The 17398-nt window shown below is 38.4% G+C and overlaps 1 protein-coding gene across 2 annotated transcripts in view; it reads right to left on the reverse strand.

Annotated features, from left to right (window-relative positions):
* FSHR (follicle stimulating hormone receptor) overlaps nucleotides 1–10170 on the reverse strand; it is a gene marked incomplete at both ends in the record, with an annotated part of 164185 nt that extends 154015 nt beyond the window's left edge. For both annotated transcript variants that reach the window (XM_082671809.1, XM_082671808.1), the window contains one exon: nucleotides 10019–10170. In XM_082671809.1, the coding sequence (XP_082527935.1) occupies nucleotides 10019–10170 (152 nt within the window). The remainder of the gene's footprint in view (nucleotides 1–10018) is intronic.
* Between the last annotated feature and the right edge of the window lie 7228 nt (nucleotides 10171–17398).

Genomic DNA, 17398 nt, shown 5'->3' on the forward strand with positions numbered 1-17398 from the left:
ATTTTATGAGGATAACAGTTTCTATCCATCAGGAAGATGTAACAGTTAAAAACATATATATACCTAATAACAGAGCACCAATATATGTGAAGCAAAAACTGACAGAAATTAAGAAATAGGTTATTTGAAAATAAAAGTGGAAGACTTCAATACCCTGCTTTCAATAATAGAACAACTAGACAGAAGATCAACAAATATATAGGAGACTTGAACAATGCTATAAACCAACTAGATCTAACAGACATGTATAGAACCCTCAACCCAACAACAAGAGATTATACAGTCTTCTCAAGTGCACATGGAACATTCTCCATACAACCAAGACAGTTTGGTACTGATACAAGGATAGATATATAGATCAATGGAACAGAATTTAGAGTCCAGAAATAAATTCACATCTCTATGGACAAATAATTTTCAACAAAGATGCCAAGACTATTCAGTAGGGGAAAAATAGTCTTTTCAACAAATGGTGTTGGGACAACTGGATAGCCACATGCAAAAAATGATGTTGGACAATTACTTGACATCATATACAAAAATTAAATCAAAATGGATCGAAGACGAACATGTAAGATCTAAAACTTTAAGTCTCAGAAGAAAACATAGAAATAAATTTTCGTGACCTTGGATTTGGCAAGGAATTCTTGGATATGAAACCAAAACCAAATATCACAACAACAAAAATTACACTGGATTTTATCAATATTAAAAACTTTGTGCTTCAAAGGACACCACCAACAAGGTGAAAAGACCACCCACAGAATGGGACAAAATACTTGCAGATCATACATCTGATAAGGGACTTGTATCTAGAATGTACCACAAATTCTCACAACTCAGTAATAAAAAGATATTGTTAAAATGACCATACTACCCAAGGCAATCTACAGATTTAATGTAATCCCTATCAAAATACCAATGTCATTTTTTACAGAAGTAGAACAAATAAGTTAAAAATTTGTATGGAAACACAAAAGACTCCAAATAGCTAAAACAATCTTGAGAAAGAAGAGCAGAGCTGAAGGAATCATGTGCCCTGACTTCAGACTATACTACAAAGCTACAGTAATCAAAACAATATGATACTGGCACAAAAACAGACACATAGATCAATGGAACAGAATAGAGTCCAGAACTAAACCAACAAATTTGTGGCCAATTACTCTTCAACAAAGGAGTCAAGAATATACAATGGAGAAAAGACAATCTCTTCAGTAAGTGGTGCTGGGAAAACTGGACAGCTACATGTAAAACAAAGAATTAGAACATTCTCTAACACCATATACAAAAATAAACTCAAAACGGATTAAAGACCTAAATATAGGAGCAGAAACCATAAGACTCCGAGAGGAAAACATAGGCAGATAGGTTTATTCTTTAAAGAGAGTAGAATAGAGAGTTTCTGAACTGGAGATCACAGAGACCACTTATGGCTGCCGGATGCTGAGACCCCCAGCCCTTCTCCCCAGCCATCAGAATGCTGGCAGTAGGGCTTCACTCTCCAGGTAGGAGCTTGGAAGAATCTTCTCCAGGGACTTTGCCCAGCCCAAGAGGCAAGACCTAGATATTGACACAGTGATTCCCCGACTCAGTGGCCCAGCCCCTCCTTTTATTTATACTTCTGTGGCTCTTGTTTTGTTTCTTCTTACCCTATAGCTCTGCTTCCAGAGCTACTTTGTAATTTTCCTATCTGGTTATCACAACTGTTTGTTCTCTTTCCTCTTGTGCCTAATATTTGTTTGGGGGAATCAGATGCCATTCTAAGACGGTATGTTCTTATTGAAGGAGCTCAGCCGATTTTCACAATCAGGGGCCTGATAAACAATGTTGCTACTGTGTGCAGGATTCCAGATGACCGCTTTGCTGTTCACCATAAGTCTCATATTTGCTTTCATTGCCTTTCCAGTTTGTTTTCTAAATTAAAAGAGTGTTTCTTGTATTTTCTGCTGCACCCCACCCCCAATATATTTACTTATGGAAAGTCTACACTGCTTGCCCATAAAAGAAACACCAATTAAGTGAAGAAAGAAACACCATAAAGAAACACCAATTAAATTCGTTCCTGCCCTGAGCGGAAATTAGCCTTGGTGGGCATATGGCAGTGGAAGGGTTTGGGGCTGACTGTTGATACTTGCTCAGGCTGTGATCTGATGATGGAGAGTGATCATTTATTTTTTTTGCATTCCATTTGTTTTTCTATTCTAAACATAGCCATGCAAAAACAGTTTGAAATTTAGAAGGAAGAGAAATTGCTTATAAATTCTAGAGCATTCAAGAATTTATTAGTGGCCTGCTTATGCCAAGGTAGACGTTTTTAAGGTATATCATTTTCAGAAGAGACATCTGGGCTTTGTTAAGACTAACTCTGTCTGATTACCAGATTAGATGACGTTCAGCTGCTCTGAAGGGAAGCTGTCATACACTGTGCATTGACACATAAACTCCTTTTACCCACTGTCTCCCCAATATCACTTAATAGTGTTCACGGGCACAAGCAGCTTCGGGAAATTATGAGGGTAGCAAAGAAAACAGTGCAGCCTAAGCTTCCACTTTTGGTGCTGTTTTCCACCTTCTGTACCCTTCTCCTCTATCCCAACTCAAAGGACCCAGACCCTTGTATTTGCCCAATTTGAAAATTTCTAGTCAAATATTTGGACGTCTGCCAGTTAAGCCTTACCATAAATTTGCTGGTGTTCATTTGTCGTTCTGTTTTATTTGAGGGCTGTGTTTTCCTTGTAAAATAAAGATAGGAGTTTCTGACCTTTTAAAAAAATAAAGTGTCTGGAAGTGGCCCTGCACAGCTCCTGAAATCAACCCTAGGTGGTCAAAAGAGCAAATCTATCGTAGATGGGACAGGCAGGCACCCGTCTTTGCATCCATTTTTTCTCCGGCATCAGGCAGGCAGACGTCTCCTCATTGGCCTTCATTAGGCATCTGTTTCTTCCAACTCTCACAATCTATGATTTCAGATTGTACAAGGCAACTTGCAGTTAATTGTCAAATGAGTGGTTTTGACAGTGACCGTTCCGGGTTCTGAGGGGGATTTTTATTGTTGTGGGTAAAAGTGAGGAAAGGCATTATTGTCGTTTCTTGTTTGATACTCTTCTCTTTTAGCAGCTCCATGAGAACAGGCCCCGTGCCTCCCCTATTGATTCTTTTCTCCCAAGTGTCCAGTATAGTGCCTTGCACAAATATAATCAATAAATATTTGATGTTGAAAGAAAACTTCATGAAAAATGAGCATCTTACCTGGTCTCAAAAGCTGACTCTATTAGAGTAGGATTCATTTCAGGTTGGAGAAAATAATAGTATTTAGGTAGGGGAATATAAGGTATGTTTGGGAGCTGGGGATTAGGAAATAGTCCATAGAGCAAAGCGTAGAAAAGCTAGAAGCTGAGAGAGATGATAGGAGACTTAAATTTGAGGACAAAATATGGAGGAACTTAATGTCGAACTTATGACTTTGGACTTTTGTCCTGAATCTGGGCATTGGAGCCCACAGAGAAATTAAACCAGAGCCAGGACTCAGAGCAGAGGGTTGGGAGGGGAGAAGGCTGAAGGCATAGAGGCTGATTCAGAAGCTGTTACCCTGAGCTGATGAGTGAAGCAGAAGCACAAGCACAAGTACCCTGTCTTCTAGGATGTGATCCTATCTTCTGAACCAAAACTTAGTAGACTTTCTTAGAAGGGACAGGATATTTTATCCTGGGGCCACCTCCTGAAATCTAGTGCTCAAGGCTCTGGCTCTTCTTTTATTTTTTCAATGCCCTTGTATTCCAGGAGGTTCTGTATGAAATGTTCCATGACCTCCAATCAGCCTTCGTTTATCTAGTTACAAAGTCATTTTTGGAGCTGGGATCCCTCACAAAGTCTTTGTTTAAAACCCCAAACTGAAAGTAACCATAGAGAGGTGTCTGTGGGGAGGTTTTCCGTGTTGCATTTATAAAACTTAACAGAACTGTCTATTAAGCCTAAGAACCACATCCCCCTTCAAAATCCCACAACTGAAATACAGAAATTTAGGAATTACATACGTGTTGGACTCTGGAGGCCTAGAAAAAGCCTGTTGGTTTTGGGAAGTTTGATGCCTGAAGATGTTTGTAAAATCAAAGCATTTTAAAATTGAAAGAAACCTCAGCACTGTTTTACTTCCACCTTTCACCAATCTACTGATGAATTTTCTCTCCCATATCCTCAATTGATCTCTCTGATTCATTGAAACAGCTGAACTCTTAGGGTTCCTATTTCTTAGAAGTTTTCATCAATCTTAGCATCAAGGAGATACAAAAGTTGGCTCATGCTGTATGTATTCCAGATTTGTGAAAACAGGATTCTGTGATGGCTGTGTGTTGGCTCTAGCTGAAAAGAGAGCCAACTCTGGGAGAGGATATGAGAGAGAGTAGACGTTAGCCACTCCTGAGACTAAAACTATAATTGACTTCAGGTCTATGGCAAGGGTTTGGTTGCTTTACTCAAAAAGAGTTTTTGAACATCCCTTGAAGACTTTCAGATCAGTTGCCATATTCCATATGAAAGAACAAGGTAATGACATGTTCAGGTCAGAGACCCAAAACATGCCCAGAGATACTTCAGGGAGAGGTCAGATTAAGAAGAAACATCCAATTCTCATTATGATCATCAGATCCTAAGCAATTAAAAATAATTACTCTCTTTCCTAGGTGACCTTATGGGATATATAAGCTAGAATCTAGTCTAAATAAAGCTAAATTGGAGAGTTTAAATCTAACAGCTTAAAAATAAATAGTCCAATCAACCACAGTGACTGGATAACCCAATTAGTGGTTTTGGAGAAGGAAAATCAAACATTAAATGAATTTTCCATTTGCTGCCAAGATTTCCTGCTTCTGAAGCTTAGGCTTCTTTGGCAGAAGACTTGGGGGAAGAAGGACAGCACTGACCTTTAGGTAAGCAAGGGGATTTTATCATCACCAAGTAGTGCAGGTCTACACTATCAAACCCTTACTTTTCAATAGCTGAAATGACTCTGTAAATTATAGCTCTTAGCCAATTCTCAGAGTAGATTTCATCTTCTACTTTAAAGAATTTATTTCCGCTGCAATATAATTTTTACTTTTCCCCTTTCAAGTTACTGCATTCTATAGCTGTTCCTTTTTCTGATTCCTCTGCAGGAAATATAAACCTTCCTTACCCCAGTCCAATTAAATTCCAAATGTTGGACATAGACATATCATTTCTCACTAAAGCAGGTGCAGGGTTTTGTTTTGAGAGGAAAGCTTATGTATGCATTAGCATGAAAACTGTGCTGTTTGTTTCTCTCAAAGAAATATCTAAACAAGACAGTAAGAGTCTCCAGATATGGGCACCCAGAGCAATCTGCACAGTGGGGTGTTTGGTTTTTTTTTTTTTTTTTTTTTTGGGTGTTTGGTTTTAATATCCAAGCAGACTACAATAATCAAAGCACATCTGGGAAACACAAGAAACCTAACATTCAGGCTTTGGAATTTGACCTTAATTGGCAAAAATTATATTTCTTTGAACATTTTTATCTGGTTTAAAGTGATTTTGTTTAGGTAATTTCACTCATCCTTTCAGTATGCTTTTTAGAAATAGAGAGACAGGTATTATTAAGTCAAGAGAACTGAGTGGCGTGCCTAAAATATAGAATATTCAGCTTTTAACTTAGTAGACTTTATTTCTAGTCTATGTATCTCTCTTTCTGAATAAACTAATGGATTCCAGAATGATATACAGGCATTTTAAAAAAAATAAACACATAAAAAAGCGAAGAAAACAAGGAAACTATCAAATCCTATAGTAGTTCACCACAGGGAGAGCAATAATCATCTTTTATAAGAATCTTTTCTTTGATACTGAGGAGCGGAGCAAATAAATAGATGCAATTCCCCCTTATTTATTGTACCATTTGTTCTACATGTAATCGAGGCCCCAGAAACTACATTGCATTGAGCCAGGCACAATAAGGAGCACAAAGGAAATTTTCACTTCAGTTGCGGAAATAAGATACATACGAAAAACTAAGGGCAAAGCAAGATTATGAAATGAACGGCACCGGGATTCAGATTAAATGAAAATGTAATGGTCAGGGAAGCAACCTTTGAGTAAGCTTATGATAAGTAGGTTGGATTTCAAGAGACAAAGAAGTAATTGAAGATTACATAAGCAAGTGGTATGACATAAACACCTCGGGACACAAACTGAGCTTGAGAGCAAGTCTTTATCAGCCTGGCGGAGTAGATGGTTCCTGTTGGTGAAAGGTGAGAGGTAAAGTCAGAAAGATGAGCCACGGAATGATTGTGAACTGGGGAATCATAACATGGTGGCAGTGGTGTTTAATGGAGAAACCTAGAATGACGATGTTCAGGCTGGTTTGGAGAAGAGAGAGATTGGTAGCAAGGAGGTAGATTAGCACATAATTATTTAATCCAGGCTTTAGATGTTCAGATCCCAAACAAAGAAGATGGCAAAGAAAAAAAAGAATTACTTCTTGTAGCAGTATGAAGGGAGTTTGTAAAACATTAGATGTGGGCAATTGGAAACATGAAACCTACATGATGAGGTGAATTGAATTATCAATATTCAACAAATGAAGAAGTCAACAGTGGCGTTAGTAGTTTTATAATCCATCCCTTTCTACACCTCTGAAAGAGTAACACCTAGTTCTGTTGTGGCTTTACTCTATAGTTCAGAACCATCTCCTTCATGAGGACACATGGTGGTCTTAAATAGTTGCTTGTCAGGCGTAAAGCAATGAAAATCAGCCAGAGGTCCACCTTTAGCTGTTATTGAGCACTGAACTGGGAGTCAGGGGATCTGGGCTGCAGTGCAGACTTTACAGGGAATCTGTACTGGTGGCTGGGGTTGGATAGACCAACTTCGAACCAGCCTTTCTCAAACTGTTCTCAGAATATTAATCCTGGAAGACGCTCTTAAAGAAAAAATTCCACAATTGAAATTGTTTGCAAGCATCAAAAAATCTATTTTCCTCTTGGAGATCACAGAACCTTATTGGCATAGCGAAAGGCTTTCCTTTTGGCGTAATACTGATAACATCCCTCCGAACGAAGGACCTACTAAGGAAAGACTAAACTAGTTCCTATCTAAACAGTAGACTATGGTTATGGGATATGGCTAGTGATCTAAACCAAAACAGCAAAACGAGGAATATATAGCAAAGGAAGAAAATAAAAGGGAAAAATATAATTAGATAATTAGAAGTAAGTGCTGGTCAGTTGAGATGGCAATGAGATACAGGAACTTGCTGTGAGGAGAGGGGTCAACACAGGCAGCCTATATAATATAATCTCAGTACAGATCTCCCTACGCCAAGAATGGCCATCAGTGAAGTCTTTTCTTCTAGTATTGTGGCCATCTGACCCCGCTGGAGAAAAAGATATCTGTATCCACACAGTCACTTAGACTTAAAATTTCAGGTTTTGAATGGGTGTTCACATTCTTCTTAGAAATTCTAACTCCAGGAAGAATTAAGCGTGATCAAAGGGGCCTTTCTAGATTCATTGACTGCCCCCAGGTAAAGCTGAGTTTCTAAGTTAAGTCTGAAATCAAAAACACTTTGCCCACGGTCAGGATGAAACCTGCTCCTTGAGTTCTTGGAAAATACTGAAAGCCTAAAGGAACACATTTTCTTACTCGGAAAGTAAGGGAACGGAGAGGGAGAGCTCTGGCCACTGGGAGGAGGAGGAGATTATTCTTAAATCAGTGGGTTGCTGTAAACTATCTCAAAGTTATGAAGAGCTTTACATCCATTTTTCAAAGCATTCTCATTCCTATTGATTCATTTGATCATCCTGAATGCCCTCTGTGGTGTTTTTTTCTCTAGTATTTTACAGATGACGGAAGCAACAACAATCCCTGCCTCCCCTGCCACTTGCAAGGCATTGTGCTGGATGTTTTAATCCTCCATTTAATCCTCACAGCAACTCTGAAAAAGGTACACATTGCAATTTCCATGATACAGCCAAGAGCCCACGTGATAGAACAAAAAGCAGTGTCATAGTCTGGGTTAGAACCCAGGTCTCTTGCGATCTGGAGTCCACACTCTTCCATCTCTGACTTGTCATAATCAATTAAAGGCCCACCTGTGACTATAACCTGAGAATTCCCTCCATTCCTGACCCTGCTCACCTAGTTGAGTACTTTATTCACGGTGCTATGTTGTCTCAGGCTGCCTAAACCCTACTGAAGCCAGAAATATTTAGCCACTCTCAGCTATCGTCTAAATCAGAAGTGGGCATTCCACAGACTGCGGCTCACATCTGGCTACTCCCTGTTGTTCTATGCAGAATGAAAAAAATTCTCTCTTCTAGTAAAGAGATACCAGAAAGCAGACAGCCTAGCACAGAAGGGAGTTTTGGAGAGAGGAGTATCACCGTAAAATTAAGTCTCGTTAGAGGCTGTCTGCTTTAGCGACTAGTTGGCGCTGCTTGGCCCATGGGGAAACATTGAAAAAAGAGAAGGGCCAGGAGAGGTAGAAATTGTGTGTGTGTGTTGGGGGGCTGTATCATTTAGCGTTCACCACCATCCGACTAAGCAGGTCGTATTAAACCGTCTCGAAGTTAGGAACCTGAGGCTCAAAAGAGGTGAAGTAATTGTTCAAAGTCGCTTAGGAATGGGTGACTTCTTACAGGCGCTCAGGTACACCGGCTTCCTCCTGTGTTTATGATCAAGTAACAAAGCAGCCTGTGCATAGGTGCGTTCTTCCTTATAATCGGGAGTAGCTGTCCACCTGAGGCGGTTCAGCCAGAACACGCAGTTGGTCACTTATTTTCCCTGCCGCTGCAGCTGCCTTTGGGTAGGAATGGAGGGCTTGTGATGTCAAGGGAAAAAGGAACAAGCAGAACCTAGTCGGTCTTGCGGACGTTTGTCCCTGAATGAAAATCTGAAGTGCAGCACCATCGTGTTTGAGTGTAGGTAAGGTAATTGGTAAACAAAAAGGTGACCACCTTCTGCAGTAACGTAAGAGTCATGCATAGCTTTGGGGAACCAAGATTAAAACAGGCTTCCAGAATAGCAGCTTCTGTTTCAAATCCTTGGGATAAAACCACTGAGCAGATCTACAGTCTCTCAGCCACCACTTGCCAGTTCTCGGGGAAAATATCAATAGTAATTGGACAACTAAACAGTTCCGCTTTCCTCTTGCTCTAATGCAGTGGACATGGGACTTTAAGGGAAGGATAGTTGACTGTGAGGCGAAAGACCTGCTTTCTAGTTTAGGCTCTGTCTCAACTCATTGTGAGAGTTTGGGCAATTCTCTTTACTCTCCAGACCCCGGATTCCTCCATTGCACAATAAAGAGATAGAGTGAAATGATGTCTAAGATCTTGTCCAATTCTTAGAGTCCGTCTACTTCCTATTAAAATAGTTCAGTAAAAATCTAAAGTTGGGAATCACACTTTCCCAGGGGTATGAAAGATTATCCTGTCTCTCTCCATCCCTCTCTGCCTCCTTTTCTCTTTTCTTTCTTCCTTTTTTCACACCCCTTCCCTCCCTTACAATTCCTTTTTCCCCAGGAAGCAGAGTCTCAGTTCAGGGATTGCTTGCTGGTGCCTCCAAAGCAGTAGTGACTCTTGCCTTCTTGAATTCAGTGTCCTCAGGAAACACACCGCGCTTTCCACTTAAATCGAAGGCGTCTTTCTCCCTCCAACCCTAACTCTTCTAGGTTTCTGATTTTTCTTAGTTTTATTTTTCTGGTTTCACCAAAGAGTCTATGGCACCCAAGAGCAGAAGTGTTGAAAACAACGAAAAACTCTTCCCTTTGCATTTGGATTTGGGTCTCCGTGCTGCCCTTCCCCGACAATTCTAAGACAAAGTCTTACTACGATCCTTAGAGAACCGCAGGGCGGAGTGTTGGGCCGGGGGAGTTTGTTTTATGTAAGCCTTTGGTCAGGGCCGAAATATTTTAGCCCAACAGTTATCAGTCCAATGTGAAAATAATAATAGCATGCAACACACAAATACCGGCCACGCTGTCGTTCCCACTGTCTCTGATACTCACAGTTCAACCGCATTCCTGGGGAGGTCGGAGGGAATCTCTGTCACCTTGCTCTCCTGGCAGAGGAGAACCCTGTTAGAGCAGTGGCAGATCCGATGATGACATCCTGCGCCCAAGCTCAGGAATGTGAGCAAGGCCACCAGGAGCAAGGCCATGTTTATTTATCCATCCACCTGCTTTCTTCCTGCGTCTGCAGAGAAAAACCGGCACAGGTTTCAGAGGCTTCCCTTGTGAGAACAGATCTGCCTTGGGAGCTGGTAGGGTCACGTGACCCACCCAGGGATGCTTCCCCCCCACCCCGCCCTTCGGTCACTTCCAGACAAATAGCAAAATGCCTGTGTGCTAGCATTGATTTTAGGGGAAGCAAGATAAGTTACTCCCTTATCTTTCTTGATTGAGTTTATTACACCCTGACCCAAGGAAGATGGCAAATAGAACCTTGATGCGTGTCTGGAATAGTTTATATTAATTTGACTGTAGAAATGTCCTTCCTGGTCACTGTTTTTTTCTCAAACCAGTGACATGACTGGTCACCGACTTTGACTTTCTCCAAAAAAGACACAGTCTGGAATGTGAAACATCACTAAGAGTGTCACTGGGTGAAGGGCAGGGACCTGTTTCTAGTCTTGGCCTCAGCGTCTTCCTCCAGTCCACTTGATATAAAACCAGAACTTCTGGGTTGTACTCATTGATCCTCTTCCTTGCTGGAATTATTAACCAAAAATGGTGTTGCTCAGAAGACAGGCAGTGGGTTAGTGACCCCCAGGCAGATCGTGTTAGGTAGAAGGCACTTCTGAGAGGGGAGTCCACAGAGATAACTGACTCCTCTGAGCGACCTATGGAATGGGCTGTGTTTTCAGCGGGGTTTAGTAGATGCCAGCTGTCCACTCTCTATGGCATAGCCTTTCTGGCTTCTCTCATTTCGAGGCTCTGAAGATTGCCTTTGCCTTTTGGAAGCTGGCACAAATGAGTTTATTTAATCTATGCTTTTAACTTAGTTTTACATGTTCTCTGTAGGTGACGATCGTGGCGCTTTTGTTGACACTCGCCATCAAGGAGATGGCGAGGATCTCAGGAACGTTTGGCCACACTGTCAGTAAAGGGGCCTTCAACTTTCAACTCCAGAACCTATGAAGTTTAAAAGGCGGAATATTCTCTGAGATCCTGCCTGAAGCTTATTACTTGCTAAAATTAGCTTCAACACTATCTTTAAGTAATTAGTTGCATAAAATTGAGTTATGTGAAAATGCTAAGCAGCATATATTGATCCCACTCCTTTCTTCCTCTCTACTAGCTCGTCAAGGAATAATGACATATGATGAATGGATTAAATAATCATTAAGGGAGAAACAGAAGCAAGTGACTTTTAGGGTGAAGTTGTTCCCTGGCTTCTTCTGGGAGCAACTGATTCATTCTAACTCCAGAACTGGAAGGTCAAGGCAGTATCTATATAGACTCTATATGCCAGCAGTTTTGGCTAACATGAACAGTTAAATTATTTCATTCACCAATTGATGCATGGAGTCATAGTCTTTCAGATGTGGAAGGGTCTTAATTCAATAAATTAACTAAGGCTTAAGTTTACTTTAAAATATCCACATTGATGTAAAGGGATTGACTTACCTCTGTTTGAATAACTCCACTGACCAAAAAACTCATTACCAGTTGAACTTCTCACCCATACACCTACCCCACAAATCCCCACTGAGATGTTGGAGAGCTCTAGTTATAACTAAATTAGTCCTCATATAACGAGCATAAATTTGAGCATAAATGAGTTATACATTTTTTAACTGAGATTTTGATTTTAAAACTATGTCCTCTTCACAGTTGACAGATGACATATATAAGGTAAATGTAAATTATTAAGCAAGATAGTAGAACAGTTGTAGACTGAAGAAGTAGATGCCACCGACATTGCATCTATGTAGTTGTCTCTCCTTTACCCCTCTCATGTTCCTATGCCTAGAAGTGACCCTTAATCTGAATTTTGTGTTTATTATTCCTTTGTTTTTTAAAATTAATTTTATTACCAAAGTATGCATCTCCAAACATTATATTGCTTAATTTTGCTTGTTTTTGAGATTTATACAAATTGTATTACTCTTAACTAGTTTTTGGTTACTTGCTATCTTACACTATGACATTTTAAAGGACCTTCCATATTTCTATATGTAGCTATAGTTTGTAAAATTTCACTACTGCATAATATTCCATTATATAAATATACTACCATTTATGTTTTCATTCTCCTGTGATCTTTCTTTATTCTGAGGCCATAAAAATATTCTCCTGTGTTTTCTTCTAAAACTTGTATAGTTTTACTCTGCACATTTAAGCCTTTAATTTATTAGGTATTAATATTTATGTGTGGTACGTGTCGGGAACCCAATTTCAGTATTATTCAATGGCATATGGTTTTTATCCACATGGATAAACAATTTTCCCAGAACCGCTTTTTGAATAGACCCTCTTTTTTTTCTTTCATTTGTAAAATTATCACATCTCAAGTAACTACTATTTTGCATAGGTTTGCATTTAAGCTCTTTTATATATAGACCATCATCCTTTTTACATGCACCAATGCTATACTGTCTTAATTACTAGAACTTTAAAATCGTCTTGACATGTGGTAAGAAAATTTCTTCTTTTCTAATTCCTTCCTTCCTCCTTCTTCCCTCTCCCTCTCCTTCCCTCCTTCTTCCCTCTCCTTCTCCTTCCCTCCCCTCTCCCTCCCTCATTCTCTCTTCCTTCTCTCTGTCTCTTTCTCTCTCTCTCTCTTCCTTTCTTTTTCTTCTCTGGTTGGGATACCCAGTGCAATGATGAGTAGAAGTTATGATGAGCATTCTTGTCATGTTCCTGATTTTAGAGAAAATGTTTTCTAATTTTTCACCTTTAAAATGATATTTGTTATAGGCTTTTGATGCCTACTAGGTTAGATTCTATCAGGTTAAAGATTGTAGAAAAGTTTTCTAAGAAATTTTTTCTTACCATGAATAGAAATGAATATCATCAAATGCCTTTTCTGCATTTGTTTTACCCCTAACCTATTAATTTGCTGAGTTACAATGATAATTTTATACTATTAAACTCCTCATATTCCTAGGATTAACAGACTTCATTAAAAGTTACTGTTATTTTATATGCCAAGAGATTTGACTTCCAGTATTTTATTTACAATTTTGGCATCTGTGTTCATAAGCAATTTGTAATTTAGTAATGAGTAATGTAGTTTCTAATTTTCCTTTCTGTTGTTGTCCTTATATGGTTTGGTATCATGGGTGTATTTACCTCACAGACTGAGTTGGGCCATAATCCCTCTTATTTTGCTCTTAGGAAAAAACTGTTTCAGATTAGAATAATCTATTCCTTGAAACTGTGGATTTACTTGCCTGTAAACCATCCAAGCCTGGTCTTATGGTGTGTGTGTGTGTGTGTGTGTGTGTGTGTGTGTGTGTAGATTTAAAAATATTCGTTCAACTTCTTTAGTTGTTATTGGGCTATTCAAGCTTCCTATTTCTTAAATTTTACACTATAAGTTTTCTAGGAATTTTCCATTTCATTCAAGTTTTTAAATGTATTGTGATCAAGGTTTTTAGTATTCTCTTTTTGAATCTTCCAAAAACTATTCCTAGTGTTCTTTATTTCTGTCCATTTTCTTCGTATTAGCCAACCTTGCCAAATTTTTTTCTATTAATTGTCCTCTCACGGACTGACTTCTGCCTTTGCCAGTCATATTCTGTCTTTATTTTCCTTTTCCACAGTTTTTCCTATTGTTTTCTCATCTGTTTTCTTTTTTGCTCTTTTTTTTTTAACCTCTTATTTGGATGTCAGTTCATTTGTTTTTCAGCCCTTCCTCCTTTCTAATATATATATGTATACTTACATGTAAGTATATATATATATACACACACATACTTAATCTGTAAATTTCCCTGTAGTCTTTGCCTTAGCTCTATCCCATAAATATTGATGAGTAAATTTTTCATTATAGCTAAGTCCTAAGTATTCCTCAATTTTCCATTATGATTTCTTCTTTAACTCCCAAATAATTGAGATGTACAGTTTTGAAATCTACAAAATACAGATATTTAAATGTATCTGTTCGTTATTGACCTCTAATTCAAATTGCATAATGATCAGAGAATGTGCTATTGATTTTCCCCCAAATATGTTGATATGTGTTTTATGGCTTAGTACGGTTCAATTTTGTAAATATTCAATGTGAGCTTGAGAAGGATCTCTGTTTACCTGTGACATTCTCTATTTACCTGTGCCAGGCTCTATATTTGTCCCATAAACCCAGTATATTATTATTTTCCTAAAATTGTCTATATATCAATATTTACTAACATTTTAAGTTTTAATTAAACTAATGAAGGGATTTCTGTTGAAATTTCACATGGTCAGAATGACACAAGTTGTCCCTATATTTTTCTTCACATATAAATGATACTTGGGGCATACATCTTTAGAATGGAATATATACATGGTGAATTAAACCTTCTCTAATTTTGTAGCATCTTACTGTACACATGGTATTGTCTTTTATCTTAAAATCTATCTGTCCGATATTAGCATAGAGATACCACCTTTTCATTTGATAAATATTTTTCTAGTATAATTTTTTCTACCTTTGTGCTTTCAACCTTTCTGTGTCTTTATGTTTTAGGCATGTCTTTTATAACCACTGGTAGAATTTTATAACCACTTAGCTGAATTTTTTTTAATACATTCTTACAATCTCTTTTAACAGATGACCTTAATAATTTACATTTATTCTGATTATTGATCCATATGGATGCTTTTTTCTGGCCATGCAGCTTGCTTTCTACTTTGTTCTAATTTTACATGCTCCATTTTTTCCCCTTTTTTGTCTTTTATTTGTTGAATCTTGTGTGTTTGTCTCTTTTATTGCTTTGTTTTGTTTTCTTATTCTATTTTGTTCTGTCTACCATTTTGGATGTTATAGACTCTCCTTATTAATTTTAATGGTTACTCTGAAATTTTTACCTCATACTTTAGCTTATGCCTTTTATTTAAAAAGTTTAATTTTATCAGTATTTAAAATCCCTTCCTGAAAGATGCATGGACTTTAAATTTTTAAGCCTACTCACTGGCTAGACAAAATGTATTTTTTTGCTGTCCAATATTTTAGTTCTGTCATTATTATATATCTTCATTATTTTATACATTCAATATTTGCTTAGATTCTCTGCCACTTTGGACATGTTAATGGATCTCCAAGGAGTTTGTATTCTCATTTTCCTTTATCAATACTGCATTGGAAAGCTTTGAGAAGCTTTGCTTATGACCAAATATAATCTCTTTCCAAAGATAAGCCTCAAAATAATGGAAGACAGCTATTTTCAGGGAAATGCTGGTAAATGTTTAACAATCAGCCTTCCAGGGAAAAAAGTCCTTGTTTATAGTGTTTGTTAATTTCCACGGTGTAAATTCTCCTGCCATAGCTTATATCAAGCTACCAATGTGATGTCAACCAGCTTGCTAAATTCCTCAGCATTTGTCTATCTGCTCTTATGAGTTGGTAAGAGCTGGTTCTAGCACATCACTGGCTATTTTGTACCTCTTGAATCATCTTTTTACTTGTTTAGATGATCCCCGATTCCTTCAAGCCATTCCTTACCTGACATAGCTTTGAGTGTGTGATAGTTTATCTGGATCTTCACTTTAGAATCATCTCCAACATGGGTTGCTGTATCTCAGGGGCCGAAGCCTAGAGTGTTGTTTGGGGTTGTTTAACATCATCATGAGTTCTGTGAGCTTTATGAGTCTGGCTGGATGGGAAGTGTTGTAGGATGTGCATATATAGACATACTCTCAGAAGCAGCTATTTGGAATTGTGGTCTTCTCAAATGATCGGAGAATTGGGCATAGCCATTGTGGCAGCAATGTTTGGCTCTGATATTGGATACTGAAGGGAAAAACTCTTCTCTAACATAAAAGGGAATCTAATACATGGAAAATGAGGCTCTAAATGAGCTTACCAGGAGATTAGTGGTGATAAACCTGAATTAAATGCCTTATTTCTGAGTGTTTAGTCCTGAAAAATTATGTGGGATACAGATCTTTTTCTTCCCCTGTATATCTCCCACCAAACCCTCATCATTCTTTTTATCCTGTCATTAGCTTCCCTTGCCTTTTCTTTTACTTATTCTATTTCGAGAAGAGCTTTCTTTGGAGGTCATTTGCCAGTTCTTCCTTGCATCAGCGGACACCTTGTATTCGGCACTGCCATCAGGTTGCTCAGATTTCCCTGTAGGTTTCTGAGAGATTAAGAACAATGCAAGCATCAGGTGATGATGATTATGATTATGGCTGTCGTCTTAAGAATGTGTTCTTAGGAATCTATCTCTTAGGAAATCAGGGTCCCTTTTAGCTTCCTGATTTCATAAGTTAAAGTTTGTCAGATCACAGAGATCTTGAATCTCAGAGATGAGGTAGCCTGTGTGCACCATTGGAATGGAGGACTAAATGCAGTTTCTTCTGGCGGCTTTTATTCTGTGGACTCTGATGGTCTCACACAACTATGTGCAATTCTTCACCCAGGAAAGTTTGTCACAGGTTGGAAATTTGAAGTGGCTTATAAATCTGAAAAATTAATTTCCAAACCAATTTTCTTTTCATTTCACGGTAGTCGTGTAAAGATAGGGTCTCTGGGGTCACTGGGAGAACATGTGTGTGTCTGCTGATTGGGCAGAAAGCTGTCCTATTGATGGAGATAACTTCTGTTGCAATCTATTGGTCATGCCAAGTCACAAGGCTAGATCAGATTCAAGGGCTGGGAAACAGACTCCACCTTGGTGAGAGGAACACAAAGGTACGTGGCAAAGTGGCGTGCACACACAGGGGGAAATAATTGCAGCCACTTCTGCCAATATTTACTGCAGGTATCTAAGCATTTAGAGAGGACATCATTGTTTATGCTAGGTAACTTCTGCTTCTTCTTTCCTTAATGTTTTCCAAAGTACCAGTTAGGCCAACTAATAGAGATACTGACAACGATAATGTTGAAGATTCATTTTCAGCCTTTAGTAGTTTGTTCAATTATTAACTAACCATGTTGCTACCCCAAGAAAGACAATAATGTAAGCTGGTCGTCTTAACACTATGATGTTTTCAAATGACCAAAGATATTTATTTTCCATTCAGAAATTTGTATTTGGTAGGTTTGTATTTATTTAAAAAAACTAAATTCCTTTTCTCCTTTTATACATTGTTATACTGTAATTTCAGTTGTTCATGTGAATCTAATGTAGACTTGCTATAATATTAGTGGCCTTAGTGAAGTATACTATGAGACTTATGGCAGGAATAAAAATTCCTTGTGATATGACAAGAGCATAAAGGTATCATTTGTGA

Source organism: Grampus griseus, assembly GCF_964374135.1.
Source record: "Grampus griseus genome assembly, chromosome: 15".
In the NCBI taxonomy this organism is placed as follows: Eukaryota; Metazoa; Chordata; class Mammalia; order Artiodactyla; family Delphinidae; genus Grampus; species Grampus griseus.